Here is a 26,072-nt window from a genome sequence, read left to right as displayed (position 1 = left end):
TAAATTTGGTGAACTCAAAACAATAAATCATTTCAAAATTACCCATAAATTTGTATTGATCAATTTTCAGTGTTAGGGTTTTGACATCTATCTAAAATGAAAAAGCATAGGATTCCCATTGGTTAGGGCTTCTGCTAGGGTTTTGTTTCATTTTATTTAAAGCTATGAGTACACTTATGTATTAAAATTTGTTGCTTGTTGCCTCTTTTGGGCCATTCCAAGGAAGAAGGCTCTGGTTTTTGCTACAATTTTATCACTATTTCAAAGGGCAATGGCACCAGTTTCAAAGATTTCAGCAAGGATTTTTCCTTCTGGGTTTTTGTTAGAAATTAGGATCTTAGGATACTAATCATTATAAACAAAATATAAAATCAGAGTAGCCGGAAACTTCTTTGTCCCTCCCTGGGCGTGTGTATCCCCATATCCAAAATGGATACATATCCGATACGACCTGGATATGTATCTGATACTCTACACACACGTGCCCAAAAAACCTTGATTTTCCAACGATGCCGAATACTATTTAATTTGATTTTTTTAAAAATTTGACATAAATCTTTCCTAAATTTAATTTAAAAAATCTTCATTCATGCATTTTCAAAACAAAATTTTTGGTATAAACAAAACCTACACCAAATGAGAAAGACAAATGAAATGTTTTTCTATATCAGTGACCCATTTTTTGGGTTATCTTCCACTACAAATCAACTTATAATTATTTATTTAGTAATTATGTATCTATATTGCTGTTGAAGTAATGAACATATCGTCTTATAAATTAGAAATTTGTGCTAAATATATGTGTATGTGTTTTATATGAATGTCGCATCCAGCCATATCCATATTGGGGTTCTTAAAAAATGGCCGTATCCATATCCGATATTGTATCCGTTTTGTATTTGTGTCTGTGTCCATGCAACTTTGTATAAAATAAATGAAATGAGAATCATACATGCATAAATGTACACATTACACAAGATATACATGGGGAAAACCCTTTCGGGTAAAAAAACCCATAAAGCATCATTTATTAAAACACTTACAAAATATAGTTTATAACAAAATAGACTTGAACTTGAGAATACTCCTCCAATACTTCCACATAGCCAATAATAGCTCTTGTGCATAGTGATACAACTCCCTATAAATCTCCAAATTCACCATTCTCAAATGAAAGTGTTAATGTAATAGCATTGGTCGGTATCCTTCAGGGCCGACATAGACAACTAATTTATCTAATTGGCCTATCGGCCGTAGACAATTTAGTTATACCGATTTGCTTCTATTTATTAATGTGCCGATTATGTGTAACATATAAATCCCACCACCCTTGAATAAGACGGGTTTATTATGATGTAATTAATCTATAACAAAAGGTCGTGTTGATTAAATAAGAAGCCGACTTTTGATATAAGTCGTGTTGGTTGATCGAGTCGTGGTGGGTATATAGATCTATTTGTTCAATCATCTTCAGCAATCGAATCATCATCACAAGCAGATCGAACATATATTATCCTTCAGCAGTGCAATAATCAGAAGTTCGTGTTCTTCCACAAGCAGATCGACTTCATTCATTAGTGGTGTGCTCTCATCTTTTAGGCGAATCATCCATCTAGAAGTCAGATCGAATAAGGATTGATCATCATTAAGCTGTCCTCACTTCTACAGCAGATCGAATAAGGATTGATCATTATTAAGCAGTCCTCACTTCTACAACAGATCGGATTGCTTACAGCAGTCAAGGGTGAATCAATTGCTTCAAAGAGTGAAGTGAATCATTGTAAAATTACTTGTCATACTTGAAATAATAAAATATACTTCATTGTTGGGTTTTTCACCTTCAAGAGGAAGGTTTTCCCAGGGTATGCTCTGTGCATTTTGTTTGAATTTTCTATCCTTCTAATTTGATCACTAAATTTAACATGGTATCAGAGCCACGATGAAATAAGATCATGATCAGATTTCCTACATCAGCGAAGTTTTCTCCCATCTCTCACCTTCAAACAAGAAACTTCAAGCCTCGAAAATGGTGAACGGTCTTAAAGTTGAGGGTAGGCTTGAAGGCGCATCAAACTTCACCTCATGGAAGTTTAGAGTGCTTATTGCACTTGAAGAAAATGATCTTCAGTTTGTGGAGGAAAGGATTTACTCGAGCCAGAAGATCAAGAAGAGAAACTTCAATTCAAGAAGAATGCCATAAAAGCGAAGAAGATATTGATCGACGTGAGGGATCACTTAGTGCCTCTCATCTCCAAGATGACAACTGCGAGAGACATGTTCAAGACCTTGGAAGGTCTATATGAGATTAACAACACAAGTAGGGCTCTTGCATTGAGGCAAAAACTTCATAAAGTAAAGATGGCGAAAGGAGAATCAATTATGTCTTTCTTCATGAAGATTTCAGAGCTGAGGGATCAACTAAGCGCTATTGGTGACCTAGTGATTGATAAAGACCTTGTCATGTTGGCATTGAATGGCCTTCCTCATTCATGGGAGCCATTTATTTAGAGTATAAGTGGGAGATCCAAATTGCCTAAGTTTGATCGTCTTCGAGCGGATTGCACTCAAGAAGAATCAAGGTTGGCGGCTAGGGGAATTGTCAAAGGTTCTCAAAATGAAGACACTCATGTTCTTGCCACCCAATCTACCAAGAAAGGAAGGAATTGGAAGAAGGGCAACTTCAAAAGGAATAGAGATCAAAGATTAGATTCTGCACCTGATTCAAAGAAGAAGAAGAAATATCTCTCTCACATTCAGTGCTTTAGGTGTGACAAATTTGGTCACTATGCAAGGGATTGTTTGACGAGGCCTAAGCAACAAGGGGCAAACATTAATGAAGTCTCAACTTAGAAGGAAGCTGAAAATAACTTCAATGGATTCCTCTTCATATCAGCATTATCAAGCAATGTTCCTACGGATAGTGATACCTGGCTAATTGATAGTGGAGCCTCTAGACACATCACTGGCTATCGGGAGCATCTTTCAAATTTGGTGGAGTCGTCTAATCTCCAAGTGATCATTGGAGATGATGCACGCTATTCAATAAGGGGGTTTGGTGCTACATTACTCAAGCTAAAATTTGGAGTCTCTCTTCATCTAAGTGATGTCTTATTCGTGCCGGGAATTAAGAGAAATCTTGTGTCTATTTCAGCCTTGGAGGATAAGGGCTATCAAATTGCATTTTTAGAAGGGAGAGTCCTTGCATGGCTAAAGAATTCCAGCATAAAGACTGCTCGTGTGATCGGGAATTGACATGAGAGTTTGTATAAGCTCTCCACTCATCTAGTTCAAGCTCTTCTTCATGACTCTTCCAATTCCAGCAAACTATGGCATAAAAGAATTGAGCATCTTCATTTTAGGGCTCTTCCATCACTGGAGAAGATGGTTAAAGGTATTCCTAAACTTAATCATGCACATGATGGTACTTATAAAGGTTGTGCTATGGGTAAAAATATTAAGAGTCCATTTCATAGGAGTGAAAGTAGGTCTAAAGAAATTCTAGATCTTGTACATTCAAATTTATGTGGTCCAATGTCAATTCCATCCCTAAGTGGATTTTTGTATTATGTAACTTTCATAGATGACTACTCTAGGAAGACTTGGATTTGTTTCTTAAGGTCTAAAGAGTTTGATGAAGTCCTAGGTAGATTTGAAGAGTTTAAGGCTCAAGTAGAAAATTTATTTGGAAAGAGAATTAAAGTTTTAAGGTCTGATAATGGAGGTGAGTACACCTCTGGTAGCTTTTGTGATCTCTGTATTGAGGCATGGATCAAGAGGGAGTTCTGTGTCCCTTACAACCCTCAACAAAATGGGGTTGTAGAAATAAAGAACAAATCCATTGTTGAAGCTGCAAAAGCCATGATCCATGATCAAGACCTTCAAACCTTTCTTTGGGCAGAAGCTTCTAGAACAATAGTGTATGTTCAAAACAGATGTCCTCACCGGATATTGCAGAATATGACTTCAGAATAAGCCTTTTTCAGGGATTAAGCCTAATGTTAGTCACCTGAGAATCTTTGGTTGTCCAGTGTATGTTCATATTCCCAAGGACAAGAGGACCAAATTGGAACCTTTTGGAGAGAGATAAATATTTGTGGGCTACAGTGAAACCTCCAAAGCCTACCGAATTTACATTCTGGGTCAGAAGCAAATAGAAGTGAGTAGAGATGTCACATTTGAGGAAGATGTTGCATTCAGAAAATCAAAGGGGTCTTGCATGGAGATAGATGATGAAAATCATGAGACTCAAGACATGGACATTGATCGTACTCCTGAGATTGGAGTCCACTGAACCTGTAGCAGATGATGATCCAATTGAACCTTTGGATCCTACTGATGGGCCTAGAGATATTATTGTGAGCCGAAAGAGACCTCTTTGGGCAAGAAACACTATGCAGGAGGCAGAACAGTTTGCAACTCCTAGAGGCACATTCAAAGAAAGTAAAAGACCACAGAGATTCTCTAGCTATGTTGCATTGATGTGTAATCTTATTGAGACTGAACCTTCCAGTGTTGAGGAAGCCTCAAAACAACAAGTATGGAAAGATGCAATGGATAAAGAGTATCAATCCATTATCAAGAATGATGTGTGGGATATTGTTCCTAGACCTAAGGGGAAGTTTGTTGTATCTTCCAAGTGGCTGTACAAGATTAAGCATGCAGCTAATGGAAGCATTGAGAAGCACAAGGCTAGATTTGTGGTTCGTGGTGGTTTCTTTTAGAAGGAATAGACTATGAAGAAACTTTTGCTTTTCTTGCTCGCTATACTTCCATCAGAACCATCATTGTCATTGCAGTAGCTAAGGGATGGAAGTTACATCAGATGGATGTGAAGACATCTTATCTCAATGGTGTGATTGAGGAAGAGGTCTACATTGAGCAACCTGAGGGTTTCGTGATTCATGGGAAAGAGTCTCATGTATGCGAATTGAAGAAAGCCTTATATGGTCTTAAGAAGTCTCCTCGTGCATGGTATGAAAGAATTGACAGATACTTAATGGGTTTGGATTTTTGCAAGAATGATGCTGATTCAAATCTTTACTTCAAGGTATTCAATGGTGTGATGTTAATTTTGGTACTATATATTGATGACCTATTTATTATCGGGGAAGATCATCTCATCCTTAGATGCAAGAAGGAGTGGACTTCAAAATTTGAGATGAAGGAGCTAGGACTCATGCATTTCTTACTAGGTTTGGAAGTATGGCAAAGGCCTAATGAGATTATCTCGAGACAAGGAAAATACACCATTGACATCTTGAAGAGATTTGGAATGTTAGATTGCAAGTCTATGTCCACGTCGATGGAAACTAACTTGAAGAAATTGAGGGAAGCTGCAGCTAGTTCAGATCTTGTGGATCCTACTATGTACACACAGTTGATTGGATCCTTGATGTATCTAGTTAACACTAGACCGGATATTTGCTATGCAGTGAGTGCACTTAGTTAGTTCATGTGTAAACCGAGACAAATACATCTAGTTGCAGCCAAGCATATCTTGAGATACTTGCGTGGCACAGTTGGATATGGCTTGAAATATTCTTCCAGTGTGGACCTGAATTTAGATGGCTATTCTAATTGTGATTGGGCAGGGAGTGTTACTGATCAAGAGAACACCTCTGGTTGTTGCTTCAGTTTGGGATCTGCTATGATTTCCTGGTGTATTAGGAAGCCGTCTTCAGTGACACTGAGCACCGTAGAGGCATAATACATTGCAATATGTGTGGCAACTCGCGAAGTAGTGTGGCTTCGGAAACTCCTTATAGGATTGTTTGGACAATTGTTTGAGCCTACTACCATTCATTGTGATAACCAAAGCTGTGTGAAGCTTTTGGTCAATCCAGTGTGTTGGTTCCCAAAACCACAGATTAAACCAAGGCGGGTGAACCTATACCTGAAACCTAAATCTGTAGGTTAAAGGTTTTTATATAGCGGATTTAAAAGAACCAGTAATTTTAAGAAGGCAATCTTTCTTAACTTATACTTGATTATAATGCTTGCTTATTGAAGACTGAAAAATGCTTATTCATAAATGAAAGATTGTAAAAGGTATTCTTATATGAATTTAAAGTATGCTTCCTTTAATGAAGATTGCTCTGAAAACACCAGATTTGATCACATCAAATCAACAAAAGACCAGTGCCTTCATCCCTAATTAATTTCACACCACTTCAATTGAGAAATCCTACGTATAACTCTGGAGACAGTTTTGTTAACTTGTTCTTATAACAAGACCATCACTTCAAAGGCATCTGTATGAGTTGTAATCAGAATATAATATGCATTTTAGTCTTATTGAATTTAACTTCTCTCTGAAAGACCAATAAGACAGTCTGAAGTTTGCCAATCAACCCTTCAAACTGATAATTAAAATGAAAGATAAATTGAATCACAAGTACATAAGATAGCACATCAAATTAATCTAGTTAAATAGATTTATCACAGGGAATTGATCAACCAATTGAAAATGTAGATACCATCAGAGATAAAGAGATACTTGATTTTTTATATTGAGAATGAAAGATGAAATCAGTTGGTCTCAACACATATTGTCTTCCTCCAACTTAGTATTTCCAGAAACAACTTGCATAAGTACTACATAAAATATTGTCTTGAAAAAGTAATAGAAAATGAACGTTGTCTTTTTCCTTTCCAGAAAGATCCCCTATATATAAACGAGGATTCAGTTCCATAATAAAAAGGCATACCCTTTCATTTGGAATCCAACTAACTTAACCTAACTAAAAACTAAAAAGCTAACTGACTAAAACTAACTTGACTATTGGACTCATTACATAAAAGCACTCAAAAACAACAGTTTGAAATATTTGGGAATAATTTTAATCTTCAAGGACTTTGCCACATTTCCGAATATGCTCCAAGTATTCCGCTGACTTGTAGGTGTCTGCATCTTGGATCAGGCTCCTAACAACCATCTACCATGTGATGAACCTTTCCATCTGTTCCATAGTCCCCTTTAATTCAACACCATCAATCTGGGCAATATTGAGGGCAGCATTGAGAAGACTTCGACACTTTGAGATCCATTTATCCCTGTCTTTAATCTCTCCATTCTGATCAATCAATACTGGGAAACCATGTTGCACTATCTGTTTACATTCATCGTATTCATATTGTAACTGTTCATCAAATTCATTGTGGTTTCCCAACAATCTTTCTATCTTTTCAATTTCCTTGGATTTTGCTTTGGCCATTGTCCTATCATGCAATTTAGTTCCCAACCTATTTTGGATCCTGTTATGCGAAATTGCATTATCCACATTCTTCTGAAAAACCATCCAAAATTCTCCCAGAATACCTTGTAGGGTCTCGGATCTTTTGGTTAGAAATACAGAGGCATTATCCTCTCTTACAATCTGCATTTGTCTAAGTAACTTTTTTATTTTTTTTGTTGCAGCTCTTCGCACTTCTTCTTCCACTGTGAGTTATCGGGAGAAAGAACCACTGGTACTGGTTGTCCACCACTTCTTAGTGTTTCTTCATAGAGTCCTTTATATTGGTCTCTTTCTCTTACTATCCTGATCATTTGCGCCTTGTTGAATTTTGAAACATGAACTCCAATATTTGTAGAAACAATAGGGTCAATCTCCCCAACCTTAAGATTCATCATATGGCCAAAAGCTTTATCAACATCAATGATTTTAGGCCTTTTATTAGGGGGGTGCAAAGCCCATAACTGTAGAGCTTCTTCATCTTGATCAAACCGTGACCCAATAAATACATCATTAACACCCTGTACATCTAATTTAAATTCCTTATTCTCTAAATGTAGCAAACTATCAAAAATAAAAGATGCACTAAGATCCCATCCAGGGAACAAAATCACTCTAGCCTCTGTAAGCAATTGTTTTCCCTTTTGAGGGGTCATTGTGACCAATTCAACATCTATTTCCTCTTTCAACCTTCTCGACAATTCGGCTTCATTTTTTGGTGTGATGTTGGGAATGGAATCCCTCAGTTTCTTTCCCTTGAAATTGTATAAAAATGATTTGAATTCTTTTGATTTAATAAAAACATTATCTGCAACAAAGGCAAAATATTCTTCCAACCTAGAATCATCATGAATCTGTACTCTTGTCACAATTTGTTCCTACACATTGGGTTCCTCTTCTTTCCCTGGTATTTGGTACCTAGAGATGGCTCCACTCTCATTAGGTTCACTCTCTGCTTCTTCCTCCTCAGCTCCAATTTCTTGTAATTTTTGTTTCTTTTCTGCCAATTTCTTATTTAGTTTATCAATCACTTCTTGGGCTTCTGTATCTTCCATATTTTTGAAAATATCTTCTGCCTCCAGACTTGAGTGCAGATAATCTCCCAGGTTTTGCCTCTTCTTGCAAGAGTGTATATAACCTTTAGGATCATAATTTTTTCTAGCATAGTGCTCAAACAGGTTATATTCTTCCATTAATTTTCTGTCGATGATTTCATAAGCTTTTGTGGACACAATTGTAAAATCACCAAAACTTAATGTTCCAGGCATGAAAGCTTGTTTGCGCTGATCAGCAAAATGCTTAGCATTTGATACACTTAGCTGCCGTACAATCTCTAAATAGGCTATCCTGTCTGGGACTAATTTAGGCAGCATATAAGGGCTTCCTTCAAATCCAAATATTCTGAAGCATGTGAAATCTTTAATTACAAATCAGTCTCCCCAATTGTGGTCAACAATTTTCCTGTTATCAAAGTCCTTAGGCCTTAAGAATCTCTTAATTTCCTCAGAAATGGATCCTTCACAAGGAACTCCATACATTTTGTATAATGGTTTTACTATGAGCTCTTCAAACTTAATGTAATTGGATCTCATATATCGAGAATCCCAAAGAGATGTCCACATTTGCACAGGTTGTTCCTCACCTTCCTTGTTCGTTGTATTTAATTTGAGGTCTTCTGGCCATAAACCACTTGTATGTCCATAGAACATAATCAAATGCATTAGCAATGAGTAAAATTTGAAAGTAGGGTTCTGATTATCCCTTAGGTTTAAAAAACCTTCATGCAATTTTTCTACCAGGTATGCAGCATAATTAAAGGGCCTGGGTTCATACATTTGTATGTCTGAGGCTAAAACCAGTGGCCCAATACTGGCCAAATCAGGCACCTCAACTCCTCCTACTTGTCCGCATGACATGTATGTATACTGCAAGTAATGCCTAAATAAATCAATGCTGAAAGGAGGCCCATTTTCCTCAGTTAACTTCCCTAGCTGTGTTTTATGAATGGCAAGTTTCCAACCAGTGTATGTGGTGTCCATCCTAAGATATTCTTCTTCTAATTCCCCAAAAGACAAGGGTTTGTCAGGGTTTGGATCTAAATTAAAAACCTCATTTACAGTATCAACGGAAAACCTAATGAAAGCATCACCATTCGGGAATTGAATATATCTCTTTGCGGAATTATAGTTCCTAACCATAATCTCCAGCAACCTTATGTTTACAAAAACATTTGGGATAGTTAACTTACCCAAATTCGTCATCCATGGATTACAGAGTGGAATCTCCTTGCTTCTCCTTAGGTAATGAAAAAGAAACAATTCATACCCCCTCACCTTTGTCCAAACATCCCCGACCTCTCTGTATTTATCTTCCAATTGGTCTCTCCCAGGTAGGTGGTGCTTCGACCTTCTAGACTTCGGGCCGGGTACTTGCATTTGCTGAATCATATCTTGATTCAATCTTCTCACAGGAGTTGCATCTTCTGTCTTAGTCTTTTTCACCTTGGGCTCCGAACTCTTTGCCGCCCTTTTCTTCCCGGTTGAACTCTATGTGTCCATCTCTGTGATCACAACTCTCTGCTCTGTTCTCTGGAAACTTAATGTATGCTCTTTGTGAATTATCCTTTACTAGTGTGCAATACGGTTTAAACAATCTTAACTCATTTGTCGGATACACCTACATACTGAATTGCAATAAAATTTGCCTCATGTGAGCCATAGATATACTTGCTGCAAGCATTAAATAGTAAACCTCTGTTTCAGTTTTGAATTCTGGTGAGACAACGGTTCATCGAGATATGTCTTCCCGATGTGTATTTCCCTCTGCAAAACCTTTCTTTTATCTCGGTAACTAATTCTTCTTCATTGGGATATCCTAAGCCGACAACTTCATTTTCTAATGCATCGACTTTATTTTCTAATGCATCGACGTAGGTTGCCCCGATACTTTCACCGGCTATCGGGTTAACTGATTTGGCATCATAGCGATAAGCATTGTTTCCCCGATGACTTTCTTTTCGCTACAACCTTCACCGATGGACATTTTCATTATTGCACTTATCAGTATCCGTATGAGTCTTACCGATAGCCTCATCGGCTATCGGCAAGACAATTTTCTGCTTTTGCCGCTTATGTTCACTATGCCGATGAGCCTTATCGGTATATGCTTCTCCGATATAGCCGCAGTTGACTCCATGCTATAATTGGCAAGAGTGATGCCGATAGGTCTGACCTTGGATTTCCATGCTTGCTTATCGGTATATGATACACCGATCAAAAGCTAGTATTTGTTGCCTAAGTGTTTTTATCGGGGTAACTTAGCCCGATAGTGCAACTTTCAACTATTTCTAATTTTTCACTTCCTCTTAAGGATACAAAAGATTAATAATCAAACAGGAACTTCTACCATTCATAAGGGCTATGCCTTCTCTCATTATGCTTCTTGAGATGCTATAGAAACATACACCTTGGCAAGACTCATGACTACAAGGATCTCATATTGCCTTATCCTATCTCAATGCCACCCCCAATATGCCTAACTGATGGTTGAATCTCAGGAGATGGATCATAAATAGAAGAGGACTAATGTTGTGAGACCATCCCGCACAAAAAATCCAGCAGTAACCATTCTCATGATAAAAAAGTTTTCGATGTATAAGTTAATGCATTAGTAGCCTCTGCAAGATAAGACTCTCCTAACTCAGTAATCTCCTATATTCTATTTACTCATTTCATGCTTTATGTTTATCAGACTATAACATTGGTCACAATTATGATATTGATATTGGATTAGATTGACGACCTGCTTAACTATGTTAAGCGTCAATCTATAATGCTATCGGGCTATTAACCCGATAGCATATTAATGTCGATTCATATCGGCATTAATATGCTATCGGGGTATTAACCCGATAGCATATAATGCTAACAACTATTGTTATTGTTTATGTTATATTAATCCATATGCTTTGATACCGATTCATAATCGGGTATGTTTTATATCTGTAACAATTAACAAATGACATATGATATCGATCGGATATGTTTAAGCACTATTATCATTAACATATCGATCGGATATGATTAAGCACTATTATCATCAGCAATGATACCGATTTATTATCGGGCATGTTATAAATGCTGTTATCATTAAAGATACCGATTCATTATCGGGTATGATTGAAGCACCGATTAGTTATGGATTGGTTGTTGTTAGTAGGGGTCACGACCAAGTGACATCTTGGTCGGACATGTCTAAAAGACATGTCCGATCAAGGTGCCACTCGATCGTGGCCACCCTACTATTTATACATCATTCCAATCAAAGGAGATGACATTGAAATCGATACATGTTCATTCTCCTTACTTGCAGTAAAAGAAAGATAACAATATTAGTGTCATTGGCATAATATCAAATTTAAATACACCATCCTGCTTATAAGTTGTCCATTAAATTGGAAATTACAATACATTTACATGGTATCAGAGCCAAGTTGATCAAACTTGAGGCTATTTAATTTCGTGAAACAAATTTAAGAACAAGGTTATATACTACATCACATTTCTTCAAATGGCCAGTGCTATCAGATTCGAATACAAACTTGGAGGTGGCGATGATTTTTCAGCCTGGAAATTCAGAATTCAAATGATCTTAAAGGAGAACAAAGTGGATTCGTTTGTTCAAACTAAAAATGATCAACCCGAAAATGAACTTGACAAAACAACATGGATTGAGTGAAATGAAAAGGCAATAAAAATAATAGTTGATGGGGTGAGAAACAACATAATGCCCATCATAAGAAAACATCAGACAGCCTATAAAATGTTCAAAGCTCTTGAAAGCACATTTGAGATATCAAATGCAAGTCGAACTCTAGCACTAAAACGAGAAATAAATCATATCACCATGAACAAAGGGGAGACAATCAACGCCTACTTTATGCGGATATCAGTTCTAAAAGATGAACTTGCAACTCTGGACTACGAGATCCAAAGCAAAGAGCTAACACTCATTGCTTTAGATGGGTTGCCTAGTGGATGGAGCACATTCGTCCAAGGCATCAGTGCAAGGTCCAAATATCCCAAATTTGAAAGATTAAGGGATGACTGTCTCCAAGAGGAATCAAGATTGAACAAAATAGGAATGAAACACAAGAATATAGATGAAGACCTGCAGGTTCTAAACACCAACTCCACCAAGCAAAACAAGAAAAGGCAGTTTAGAAAGAGAAAAGGTCGTCAAGGCAAGAACACTTCAAAGAAGGACTTATCTCACATTCAATGTTACAGATGTGATCAGTTCGGACACTTCGTTGCAAAATGCCCAGAAAGAACCAAGAAACATGCTACATTTGTCAAAGCAGGGAAGACTAAAGGGGAAGATGACTTTGGGAAATACGTATTCTACTCAGCACTCACAAGTCAAGCTTCTAACAAAATCAACTCATGGGTGATTGACAGTGGTTCATCCAGGCACATCACTGGGTTTAGAGAAGTACTTGATTCCATGACAGAGGAGAGTGATTAGGACGTAACCATCGGAGATGACTCCACATATCCAGTCAGAGGAGTAGGAACTTGCACCATCAAATTGAAGACAGGCATAACCTTACAGCTTGAAGGAGTACTATATGTCTCCGGCATCAACATAAATCTAGTTTCTATATCTGCACTGGAAGATAAAGGATACAGAGTGACATTCATGGACAACAAAGTATTGGCCTGGCCAAGGAACTCCTCCATCAAGAAGGCAAAGACCATTGGACAGAGATAGGGCTATTTGTATGAGCTGTGCACGGAAACCAATCTAGCCCTAATCCATGAAGCCACTAATGCAAATGAAGTTTGGCGTAGAAGATTAGGCCATCTGAATTTTAGGGCTTTATCTTCAATGGGAAACCTTGTCACAGGCCTACCCAAGTTAAAGCAAGATCATTCAGGGGCATGCAAAGGATGTGCCCTAGGTAAGAATGCCAAAGGTGCATTCCAAAATAGTACTAGGAAAACTAGCAAAATTCTAGAATTAGTTCATTCTGATGTATGTGGACCTATGTCCGTATCCTCTTTAGGGGGATTCTTGTATTATGCAATATTTGTTGATGACTACTCTAGGAAGACTTGGATCTACTTTTTGAAAAGTAAAGAATCAAAAGAGATCCTCTCTAGGTTTAAAGAATTTAAATCACTAACTGAAAACCACTCAGGAAACAAAGTTAAAACCCTAAGAACCGACAATGGGGGAGAATACTCATCAGATTCATTTAAAGAATTTTGTAGAGATAATGGGATTAAGAGGGAGCTTACCATACTTTATAACCGCCAACAAAATGGGGTAGCAGAAAGGAAAAATAGGATTATAGTTGAAGCTGCCAAAGCCATTATCCTAGATCAAAACCTTAACACTAATCTCTGGGCTGAAGCTTCCAGCACTGCTGTATATATACAGAACAGGTGCCCTCATTCCCATCTTGAGGACAAAACTCCTGAGGAAGTATTCACTAAGATTAAGCCTGATATTAGCCACCTTAGGATATTTGGATGTCCTGTCTATATCCATATACCTAAAGAAAAGAGACTAAAACTAGAACCTTCTGGAAAAAAAGGATTGCTTGTAGGATATAGTGAAACCTCCAAAGCTTACAAAATCTATGTACCTGGTCAAAGAAATATTGAACTAAGTAGGGATGTAATATTTGAAGAAGACCTGGCTTTCAAAAGAGCTCAGAACTTCATAGAACCTGAAATCTATGTACCTACCTCTAACTTAGATGAAAATCCTGCCCCTGAGTTTCAGAGGGAGAATCTAGATGAAACTGAAAATGAAAATGAAAACACACCTAGAAATCTCAAGAAAAGACCACTATGGGCCACCAAAACAGTAGAAGAAGCTCAGAGGTTTGTTGCTCCTTCTGGAACCTTTAGAGAAAGCAAAAGACCTAATAAATTTACTAGCTATGTTGCTCTTATGAATGACCTATCTAAAAACGAACCTGACAATGTAACAGATGCCCTTAAACATCAAGTATGGAAGGATGCTATGTCTGAAGAGTATCAATCCATAATGAAAAATGATGTATGGGAAATTGTCCCTAGGCCAACTAAGAAGTCTGTTGTTTCTTCTAAATGGCTCTTCAAGATCAAACATGCAGCAGATGGCAGCATTGAAAAATATAAGGCAAGATTTGTAGCCAGAGGTTTTTCTCAAAAGGAAGGGACAGACTATGAAGAAACATTTGCTCTTGTAGCCAGATATACCTCAGTAAGGGCTGTACTAGCCATTGCAGCAGCAAAGGGATGGAAGGTACATCAAATGGATGTAAAGACAACTTTTCTTAATGGAGAGATATCTGAAGAAGTATACCTAGAGCAACCTGAAGGGTTTGAGATCCATCATGCAGAATCTCATGTGTGCAGATTCAAGAAAGCTCTATATGGGCTCAAACAGGCTCCCAGGGCCTGGTATGAAAGAATTGACACATATCTATCAACACTAGGCTTCTCTAAAAATGAAGCAGATCCTAATCTCTACTACAAACAGAATAAAGGTGATATGATAATAATGATTTTATATGTTGATGATTTATTAATCACAGGAGAGGATCATCTTATAGATCAATGCAAGAAAGAGCTATCCAAAGAATTTGATATGAAGGACTTGGGATTCCTTCATTATTTCCTAGGGTTGGAAGTATGGCAGAATCTTGACAATATTGTTCTAAACTAAGGCAAGTATACATTAGATATCCTGAAGAGATTTGGAATGCTCAACTGTAGACCTATGACCGCTCCAATGGAAACCAATCTTCATAAACTTAAAGAAGCAGCAGCAGAATCACCTTCTACTGACCCCACTCTATACAGGCAAATGATTGGGTCTCTTATGTATCTAGTAAATACAAGACCAAATATCTGCTATGCAGTAAATACCTTGAGTCAGTTTATGTGTGAGCCAAAAGAGATAAACCTGGTAGCAGTAAAACACATTATGAGATATTTACAAGGCACCTTAAACCTTGGTCTCAAGTATAAGAAAATTGATCTTAATCTACACGGATTCTCAGATTCAGATTGGGTTGGAAGTGTGACTGATCGGAAAAGCACCTCTGGGTGCTGCTTCAGTTTGGGATCAGCCATGATATCCTGGATCAGCAGAAAGCAGTCTTCTGTAGTGCAAAGTTCCACCGAGGCCGAATACATTGCAGCCTCCATGGCTGCCCGAGAAGCAGTGTGGCTTAGAAAGTTGCTTGTGGGATTGTTTGGCAATCCGATGAAACCTACTATCATCCATTGCGACAATCAAAGTTGCATAAAACTTTCAGTGAATCCAGTGTTCCATGATAGATCCAAACATATTGAGATCCCATACCATTATGTACGAGACATGGTAGACAAAAATGTGATCAAATTAGAATATGTTAGTACAGGAGATCAGACTGCAGATATTCTGACCAAACCACTTTCCAGAGTGAAGGTTGATCACTTCAGAAAGGGTTTAGGTATGATAGAAAGGTAATCTTCTTTGTAAATAAGATGTTGAAAATGTAAACTTCTTTTGTCATGTTGAGACATTCTGGGTTTTACCCCCTGTGCTCATATCTAAGAGGTGACGATCTCTCAGATTATGAACACTTGTATGCAGACATCATAAGGTGACGATCTTATGATTCTCAAACCAGTTATCATGTTGGATCTCTGGTATGTCATGGATGTGCCATGATGTTGTTGTGATAAAACATTTGAATGAAATGTTTGTGCACATATCACAACCTAGATGAGATGAGAATTTAACCATCCTCATATGTTTATCCTCAGTATTGCGTGTTTAGGCAATACTGATATCACGTGTTTAGGTGATATCTTGTCATAATAAAATGATGAATCTATTATATCACATAGATTGGTGGTACCCTATGTCACATACTTAGGGTAATGTTTTATGTTTGTATCCTATGTTCTGATGGTACTTCATATTATATGTATAGATGATATATATTCTTGGCGACTGACATTTTGAAAAAGAAATGTGATGCAGGTTACCTTATCTTCCAAAAGCTAAGAGGGAGTGTTAATGCATTAGTAGCCTCTGCAAGATAAGACTCTCCTAACTCAGTAATCTCCTATATTCTGTTTACTCATTTCATGCTTTATGTTTATCAGACTATAACATTGGTCACAATTATGATATTGATATTGGATTAGATTGACGACCTGCTTAACTATGTTAAGCGTCAATCTATAATGCTATCGGGCTATTAACCCGATAGCATATTAATGTCGATTCATATCGGCATTAATATGCTATCGGGGTATTAACCCGATAGCATATAATGCTAACAACTATTGTTATTGTTTATGTTATATTAATCCATATGCTTTGATACCGATTCATAATTGGGTATGTTTTATATCTGTAACAATTAACAAATGACATATGATATCTATCGGATATGTTTAAGCACTATTATCATTAACATATCGATCGGATATGATTAAGCACTATTATCATCAGCAATGATACCGATTCATTATCGGGCATGTTATAAACGTTGTTATCATTAAAGATACTGATTCATTATCGGGTATGATTGAAGCACCGATTAGTTATGGATTGGTTGTTGTTAGTAGGGGTCACAACCAAGTGACATCTTGGTCGGACATGTCTAAAAGACATGTCCGATCAAGGTGCCACTTGATCGTGGCCACCCTACTATTTATACATCATTCCAATCAAAGGAGATGACATTGAAATCGATACATGTTCATTCTCCTTACCTGCAGTAAAAGAAAGATAACAATATTAGTGTCATTGGCATAATATCAAATTTAAATACACCATCCTGCATATAACTTGTCCATTAAATTGGAAATTACAATACATTTACAGTATAAAGCCAAGAAATAGAGGAGAACAACATTTTAAGAGCATAATTAATTTGAAAAATTATATGCTAACAGTGGCTCTTTTTGGGGACGTATGTTTCTTTATGGACATAGCGAGATCCTAGTTATCTCTGGGGAGCAGACCAATTTATCAAAAACAAAGAAAATAAATACAACAAAAAACAATCTACACTAATATTTTACAAAACAAATACTCCCTGTCATTTCCTCAAGACAAGAAATGTTTCAAATATTGTCCATGGATTGGAAAGTCCTGAATTTCCCCATCAAGATTCTGCAAAAAGTATGTGTTCTCTCCTCCCTTTACAACAATGATGTAAGGGCCAAGCCAAAGTGCAAAAAGACATCACAGGTTTGCCAGTCTGCCTTAGCCGCCAGCATTGCGAGTGAAGAGCTTCCATTCTATCGATTTGCAACCTTCAAGAAAAGAGAAAGATTTGATCCAGATAAGAAAGTTGGAAGGATCAGGGGAGAGAAGTTCATCTACAAGGTAGACAGAAGATTATTGGGCCGACCTGATGGACGAGCAGGCAGTGAAGAGATGAATATGGTCCAGAATGTCAGTGGATTTCATGAGGAAGTGTGGACTTTTCCTCATTCCTGATCAAGTGTTAGATGACAGGGATCATACGCATCCACAATATGAGAATGAAATGAAGAAGGCAATCTTATTGCCAAATTGGTCAGAATTAGAAGAGATTGATTTGAATGTATTGACGGGAGAGGTCTTGAGTTTCTCCCGTGCATGGGTAGATATTCAGATGAATAAGTTAGTTGATATGGGTGTTCCCTTCACTTATGAAAAGATGAAGCTGGAAGAGTCTGCTTCCAAAGATGATCAGAGGACTATCAGTGATGTCAGGATTCATGCAGACAAAAAGAGTCAAGCTCCCAAGAGAAGGAAGAACACGCCAGGAGGAGTCAAGGCCAGAGGAAACAAGATTGAGGAGGTGAAGAAGAAGAAACAAAAGACTATCATTCCTCCACCTATCATTCCTTCACCACCTCTCAATGTCTCATCAATTAAGGTGATTGAAATAACAGAGCAGAATAAGGAAACCCAACAATGTTCCAACACAGTGATACTACCAGAAAATATTCAAGAGTTACATGCCACAGCGACATCTGCACCTCCAAATGAGAATGATGATCAACCGGGATCCCCTACTGTCCTTTTGGAAGTAAGTTTAAGAATTGAGATATACGATTTGACCAGGAATAATACTGATGATGATGTTATCTCAGCATTGAGAGGACTTGATCGAGAAATGTGTCTCGATGATGTTATGGAGATGGCCGCCATTTCTGATTGGCTAATGAGAAGTATGGAGAAAATTAGGAGAATGATAGAGGTAAAGCCTATTGATAACATTGATGATTACCTAGTTAGGAGTGCTAAGGAAAAAGAACTCAAGAGAGCTGAGATTTTGTCGCACATAGTTAGAGATGAGACAGGGATGTGGATTGTGCAGGTTGCTGTTCCTATTGCAGGCGTGACAACGGACATTGCTACTCCTATGGATTTCCAGATCACTTCAGTTGCCCTCGGTCGTACATCAAGAGAGCAAGAGTTTCAGGAGGTTGGTGTTAACCTCAAGGCGATCGATGCAAGGTTAGACAGAGAAATTGCAGAGAAAGAAAAGTACAGAGAAGAGAATATCAGACTTAGAGAGTATATTGCAAGGATAAGGCGTGAGAATCCTAGCCTTATTTCCCCTATTGCAGTTGACCATGGAATACATTCACACTATGAGGCAATAAGAGATACACTCTTGGAGGTGGAAAAGTGGATTGAGAGCGCAAGAAAGCAGACATATGATTTCCTTACTCAGTTTGTCCAGGCATATGATAGGACAACAGGGCTCGTGTTTAGAATCCAGTATTTGGAGGGAGTTTGGGAAGAATTCCGGCCTATTCAAGAGAAGACTATTCCATGGCTCAAGGCTTTGAAGAAGATTCCTAATTCCACCTTGGTTAGCGAGAACATTGTGCACAGTGGAGACATATACGATTTCCATGGCTGGTATTGTTCATTGGCCGTGAAGAGATCAACTTATGAGAATGCCCAGTTGAGTTGTATGGAAATGGAGGGATTGAATCAGGACATTCAGATGAAGATCCTTGCCTCAATTGAGGAGTTATTGGGTGTTGATGTTAGTGATGCTAGTGGTTTACACTTAGTCGAATTAAGAGACAAGATGAAATTTATGTATTTTTGCCAGTTGGACTCTTTTAAGAAGAGTCAGATAGACGACTTGGTCTCTTTGTTGATTCATGTTCATAGTTCGCAGAAGCTCATGCCAGATTGTTAGAACACTTTGGATGCCTGCTCGGGTTCACTGGACGTGATTGATTTGCAGCAAGATACCATGGAGTTGGATTCAGTATTGGCTAGATTCTTGGAGTATGCTAGGAGAGAGAGAGATGGATGGAGGAATCTTCTAGAAGATTCCCTATTTGATGACTAGGTATCTTTTTATTGGGCCATATGTTGGTGGCACCATTTTTTATGTAAACCCTAATTAGGGCAATTCTAGGGTTTTGTTGGCATGATCTTGTATCAATCTTGGCCATCCATTTTGTAAGAGACTCTATATATACCTCCTTGTCTCTCATTTGTAAGAGAGAGTTTTGGTAGAATTGTTGGTATATGCTGCAACTATTTGAATCATAATCATTGTTCAATTGTTGGTGATTTTGCTCTTCAAATGGTGTCTTTGCATTCATGGTTCTCAATTCCTCCAAGTTAGATTAGAATTTATTTTCATGTTTATTAGATTGAGTGAAAGATTTGTTGAATATATTTGTGTGGAATCCTTAATCCATACCACTAGCCTCTTGCTGCTGGTAAGTGCACCTTGTGTGGTCAACTGGAAATTTGAGTAAGCTTAACTTCAACTATTATGTGTCCTTTGACACGCATCAACTTGGATGGTGTCAATGTTTGATGGTAATAGTCTGAAAATCTTTAAGTATACCTTAGACGATTGCACTAAGCTTGTGTCAATACCTGTTAGTGAGACCTTGCCTAGTTTGATTCCACTATATTTGTTTATCATTTCCTACATTCCTAGGCCTAGAATAGATTTCCTAAACCCTATTCCTTTTGCCCATTTTTTAGTAAGAATTAAGTCCGGAGCGTCATTGATAAATCCTAAGTTGTCATTACACCTATTCCACATCTTCATAATCGAAGAAGATATTCCTAACATTTGCGTAAGTCCCCAAGTGAACACAGCAATTCACATCGACCATTGAGTTACCCACTCGTCAAGACTTGACATGTAGAAACCTTGGAATCATTTTAGTTGATCTTGTCCTTAGCATTTGAGGTGATTTTGTTCAAGAGAGGGTAAATTATCTTGGTATTTTATTCTGAAATGTTATGTGCATAAAACACACATCAACAGGGTCCCTGTTAGCAATGGGGCGATGTTTGAAAAGGTCACAACATGACGCCATGGAGAAAGTGATTCACAAGATGGTGGTGCTGGCTATGGTAGAAAGTGCAGTCAAAGCTTTGTATGATCTGGACCCAATGGCTCGTGAGGGGTTGGTTGTAGATGCTTTCGTTGTGAAGGAGGTACTGAAAAAGGGAGACATGGTAGACACTGTCAAGGTAATGAGGGAGGGGATACTGGCAAACAACATGGAGACCTATAAATACATGATGACTGTAAATGGACATATGTTTGATCCTGCACAGATTGAGAGAGCGAATGAGGTGGTAGAGGCCATCAGAGTTTTGCTCCACTCAATCTATGATTGAATGTAATCTTTTTCTGAATTAATGAAAGGTAGCTAACCCTAGGTAGCAGTTTGCAAAAAAGAAAAAAAAAATAATGAATAAAGTGGTGATTAATAGATGATATAATAATAAATGGCATCTATTACTAGTTAAATGAAATAAGTGGGATTGCTACTCTAGTGGACTTTATTTTATTTTATTTTCTATTTAAATAAATTAAACTTGGCCGATAAGTCATTAACAAATGTTATTTAGATCTACTTAGATGCAAAATTTAATTAAGTAATACTATTTAAATAATTAAGTAATAAGCATTTATATGCTAATGATAATCAAATAAAGTTCTTGGCATTTGTTTTTTTAATAGAAAATTTAATATTTAATAAATATCATGTTTTCTTAGTAATTTGTTATGTTATTAAATGTTAGGGAAGTCATATATCTTGAATTATTTAAATAAAATATAGTTGAACTAGTGTAGCATGGCTAACTAATGGGGGTTAATTTGATTGGAGTGATTCTGGGAACGAGATTATTGCATGATTTAGTATTATTCATAATGTGCTTATTTTATCACATTAAATGATCTCATATTGGTGATAGAAATTCACCTCATATAGTTTGACCTTGTAAATTAAAGTTTGAAAATTTATTCCCTTAAGGGCGACTTAATGTTACGTAATTTTGTAAGCTTATCCATCACCGTTAGAGAATTGGAACACCTTAAACCTGCATAGCTTGAAGACACTTCTTTTTGCCTACTGAGCAGTGTGCTTAATGACACCTTTTAAGTGCTGTTAGATGCACAAATAAGATAGCCATAATTTAATCGGTAAATGTCACTTATATTGAAATAATATGTTATTGGTGTTTGAAGTACAAAAAAAAAATTGGGTTTGTGTTAGAATTGTGTTATGTTCACTTGGGTAAAAGTGGGCACTATAATTGTCTATATGCAAAAGCAGCTTGGAAATCCATAGCTTGGGCAAAGTATGCAAAGAAGGATATTATATTACAGCTTAATATTTTGTTTGGCATTATTAGTTGTGATAGCCATGTTTTAACTTCTTCAGAAAGTTGTAATTTATCATGTCCACTGAAGTGGTTTGGTTTCAATGGAAATATAAGTTTTGATATCTTTTAGGGAAAGAAGAGAGTGCTTACTTTATTTATCAGTGAAGTCATACTTAAGATTGTTTGTGTGCAGGTTTAGCTTTACTTGAAAGTTCCTGAAAAGGAGCTTAGGTAAATCCTCTATTCAGGTTCCTTGGTGATTCAGCACAACTATTTGGTCAATAATGGTAATTTTCCCCAAGGTTTCACCTATCCTGGATTGGACCTAGTTGTATGAAGATAATGATCCTGCCAAGTTTGATGAAAATGATTGGAATGCCCATTGAAATGAATATTTTACTTGGCAGCAGAGTGTGGTTCCCTATCCTTATATTTTTGAGGTGCTATAGGCAGATTCCGTTTTATTGTTATGGCATGAGCAAATAGGATTAAGAGAGGAAGAATGTGCAAGTTTGGATTGATAATCTTTCCTCTAACTCCAGTTGGGTGGAAGGTGAAGTTGTTGATTCTAAAATGAATGTTTCTTTCTCTTCCAACTCCTCCTTGGCAGATGTTCAGAAACTCCTTCAAGTCCTTATTGCAAGCATGATTACTTTAGTTACTTGGGGTGATTAATGCCTTTTATGCTAGAGAATATAACAGGCAGGCTAAGGAAAATAATGATTTTGGTCTTGACAAAGCAGATTCTTATATTAGGGGACTTGAGATGCTTTAATTCAAGAGGGAGGAACCTTCAATGGCAGAGGTGACTCATTCGGGGACCTGGACTTGTTGATGAGGAAGTTGGTCTTGCCAATGGAGATGGTGGCTTTGCTATTCAGATTTAAATGGATGGGGATTTGATAGTCTTATATAAAGTTCTGTATATGATTAGTCATTAACTCCTTTGTTCCATCAGGGATGACAACTCTTCATAGGAGTAGTGTGCTTTTTATATTTGGTTGGTTTTTGATATATTTGCTTGGTGGAGCTAACATTATGTTCTTGTATTAGTCCTTTTTCAGTTAATTTTTGTATTTGGTTGGTTTTTGATATATTTGCTTGATGGAGCTAGCATTATGTTCTTGTTTTAGTCCTTTTTGAGTGTGTGTGAGTCATGTATATTAGTAGAATTTTTATTAAAATATAAAAAAAGAAAGAAATTTATATCAAGACATCCTCCGAATATGAATACAAACATGAGTGATATATGTGAAAAATAAAGATGTTATGCCTTTGCTTGTAAGTGTTTTACTTTTCATTTGTCTTTCTTGTAATTCTCTTTCGGTCTTTTAAAAATATCAGTTGGATGTCTATAGAATTTGATATTGGCCACATTCAATATTTCTTAGGATTGCACTTGAGCCACATCTAGATAAGGATACACCTCTATAGAGAGTATCACATCCATATTAAGATTGGATGTACATATACAAGATGGAGGAGTATGCATCTGATAACATAGATAAGTAGATGGTGACAAAATTCATTTGATGTGTTTTAACTCTATCTCATGCAAATGGACAGAAGACCTCTAAATTGTATAAGTGTGATTATTTAGAAATTCATTAACTATTATACACTGACGTATTTAATGGTAGCTATGTAATGGCTAAGCAGATCAACAATTATGAATGGATACATGCTTTGGCATCTTCTGTAATGAAAGGCTAGAAGGGCCAGAAAACTATTTTAGTGCTCTCCATGGCTTGGGAAAATCCATTTAGTTAAATAGATTAAAGAAAGGATGAATGAAACATGGCAATTGCCACTGTTTTTCGGTAACACGACGTTTCATTGTTCCATTCAAAACAATTTTTATGCTTCTAGTGGTGTTATGCTTCATGCATTTTATTCATGAGAAATATGTGGCCTGTGATTTGAAACAGAATCGAGCAAAGACATTGAAGTTACCTACACATATTACAATTGATGCCGGCAAAACACAAATCGCTCCCAGTATGTTACTTTAATACCTACATTTGTATACTATTATAATGTTCCTGGCAAGTGGTATTTTTTTATGAAATAACACATGAATGAATTGAAATTAGGAATTGGTTATCACAATGAGGGTGTTAGGTCCATGGAAATAAGTAACTGAAATAGGCTTGTGAACACATATTTGTTGGTTGTTTTTGGTGTATTGTATTTGAATGTTTCTCATTTGGTCTATTGCAAATATTTCATGCTTATCTATATGAGGTGCGAAATAATTAATTTTGATTGTTGATAACTAGATATTATAAGTTCCAATAAAATTTTCATTTGCTTTTTCTTACAGATTCAAGAACTGTAATGGCGATTCTTGGTAAGGTTTCAACTTTTGTTGCATAAGCCTAGTATTATCTCATAGGTTCTCATTCCAAACATTTCTAATAAGTTGCTTATCGCCTCTTTATTTGAGCTTATGTTTATCCTTAATCCTTCTCTCACTTATGTTCATTCGCTGAGATTTTCTTGTGGAAATATGGAATATTGGTGCACAGTTATTGATATATAAAAGTATATTGGTCATTTATCCGATTCACATGATTTATATGTTGAATAGGTAGCATTCTCAGTTTATGTGTTGAATAGGTAGCATTCTCAGTTTATGTGTTGAATGGATAACATTTTCTCTGTATTATTTTCCATTTGCAACGTTCTATGCATGAAATTGGGGAGTGGAAACAGCAACCACTATATTTTGAAACAAGACAACTTTTATGCCTATGCTAAAGAGCTCTTTTGCATGTTTGAGAAGTTTGTATGTTCTGTTATTAAGTTTCTAAATTCATCTAGGCTGGAGATATGCAAAGAGGCTCCATTAACCAAGCATGCTCGAGAATAGGAAGATTTTTTTGGCAAATCAAGACAATAGCCCTATGTTTCTTGGGGATACATCCGCACCCCTTAGTCCTCTCATTGATTCCTCTTCCAACCTTTCTGATCTCTGTCCTATTTGGCTATTGAAATATCATTTTTAGGGTTAATGGGGTACCTCGAGATTTCCTCTTTTTGCATTTCTGTGTTACTCCATCCCCCAAAATGTGACTTGGTGGTACATAGGAATATCCCCGAATTCTTGTGGGTGGAATGAAGGATAGGGCAAAGGGGACCATAATGGTGTGAGTATATGGGTATGGCTAGCAACAAGAGGAGACATTGAGGGAAGTAAATACATAACATGTAACACAAGGGGAACCTAATTAAAATTTATCATGTAAACATTTTATGAACTAACATTCATGTATTGAATAGTTTTTTCTCATAAACACATAAACATGAAACTAAAAGATGCAGAAACACATCAGTCATTGCTATTCTTATCTAAACACAGAATCAAAAGATAGTGATTCATCAGCACCATGCTATCACTAATTTATGGTAGACTCAGTGATGCAAAAATAATTATGTTGATAACCAAGATCAAATAATTCATTCTTGATCCTTTCCTGTATGTTATACAGTGGTGCTTGGGCTTCATAAGTATGAATTCTGTTGTCTCTGTCATTGTATTTAGTACCATCAAAGATGCACCTCAGCAGCTCAACCATGCTTGCCTCCATGTCTGTATTAATTTTCATTGCAGTATTTAGCATCATTCAAGCCCATACCAAATGTTATTGGTTCTTGTGTGTACTCTAAAGTATATTGAGCATAAGAATAAAGGTCACCATGCAAGGAAATTATCTTGTTTAATCTCTCATTGTCATGTGTTTCTAGTGAGTACAATAGATGAAGATTTATGTAATGTTCCCTTTTTGGCCTTTCCAGAATTCTTAGCGAACTCCAACTTTCTTGAAGAGTGACATCCTTATTAGATTGGATTTCAATTATCGACATTGAGTTCTAGGGATCATGTTGAGTCCATTGATGCTTTTCAAGAGTGGTTTTGTCATTTTTGGTGCACTCCAATTTTTTGAGGAAAATTTTATTTTTGGAAAGTATCTATTTTTTAGCAAGTTGGATCCTTCAGATTTCACTTCTGGACCTTCTTTGTATTTTCCGTATCTTCAGTGGCGTGTACGGGAAATAATTTAATGGTTAAATAAGTAATTGTTAAGTTTTCAAAAAAGCATAAATTAAAAGACAACTTAAATTAATTATTTGTAAGGTGAATTTAAAAGTGACTTTAGTGCCATAAAAGCAAATAAT

At 36.8% G+C, this 26,072-nt stretch overlaps 1 protein-coding gene across 1 annotated transcript in view; it reads left to right on the top strand.

Moving 5' to 3' along the window:
- LOC131065247 (uncharacterized) overlaps nt 1-26,072 on the top strand; it is a 163,359-nt gene that overhangs the window by 101,942 nt on the left and 35,345 nt on the right. The window contains exons 5-6 of the mRNA XM_057999715.2: nt 23,822-23,891; nt 24,217-24,243. Coding sequence (XP_057855698.1) covers nt 23,822-23,891; nt 24,217-24,243 — 97 coding nt within the window. The remainder of the gene's footprint in view (nt 1-23,821; nt 23,892-24,216; nt 24,244-26,072) is intronic.

This window comes from Cryptomeria japonica, chromosome 2 (genome assembly GCF_030272615.1).
Source record: "Cryptomeria japonica chromosome 2, Sugi_1.0, whole genome shotgun sequence".
In the NCBI taxonomy this organism is placed as follows: Eukaryota; Viridiplantae; Streptophyta; class Pinopsida; order Cupressales; family Cupressaceae; genus Cryptomeria; species Cryptomeria japonica.
The sequence above is the reverse complement of the archived record's forward strand: the minus strand, read 5'-3'. Positions and strand labels throughout refer to the sequence as shown.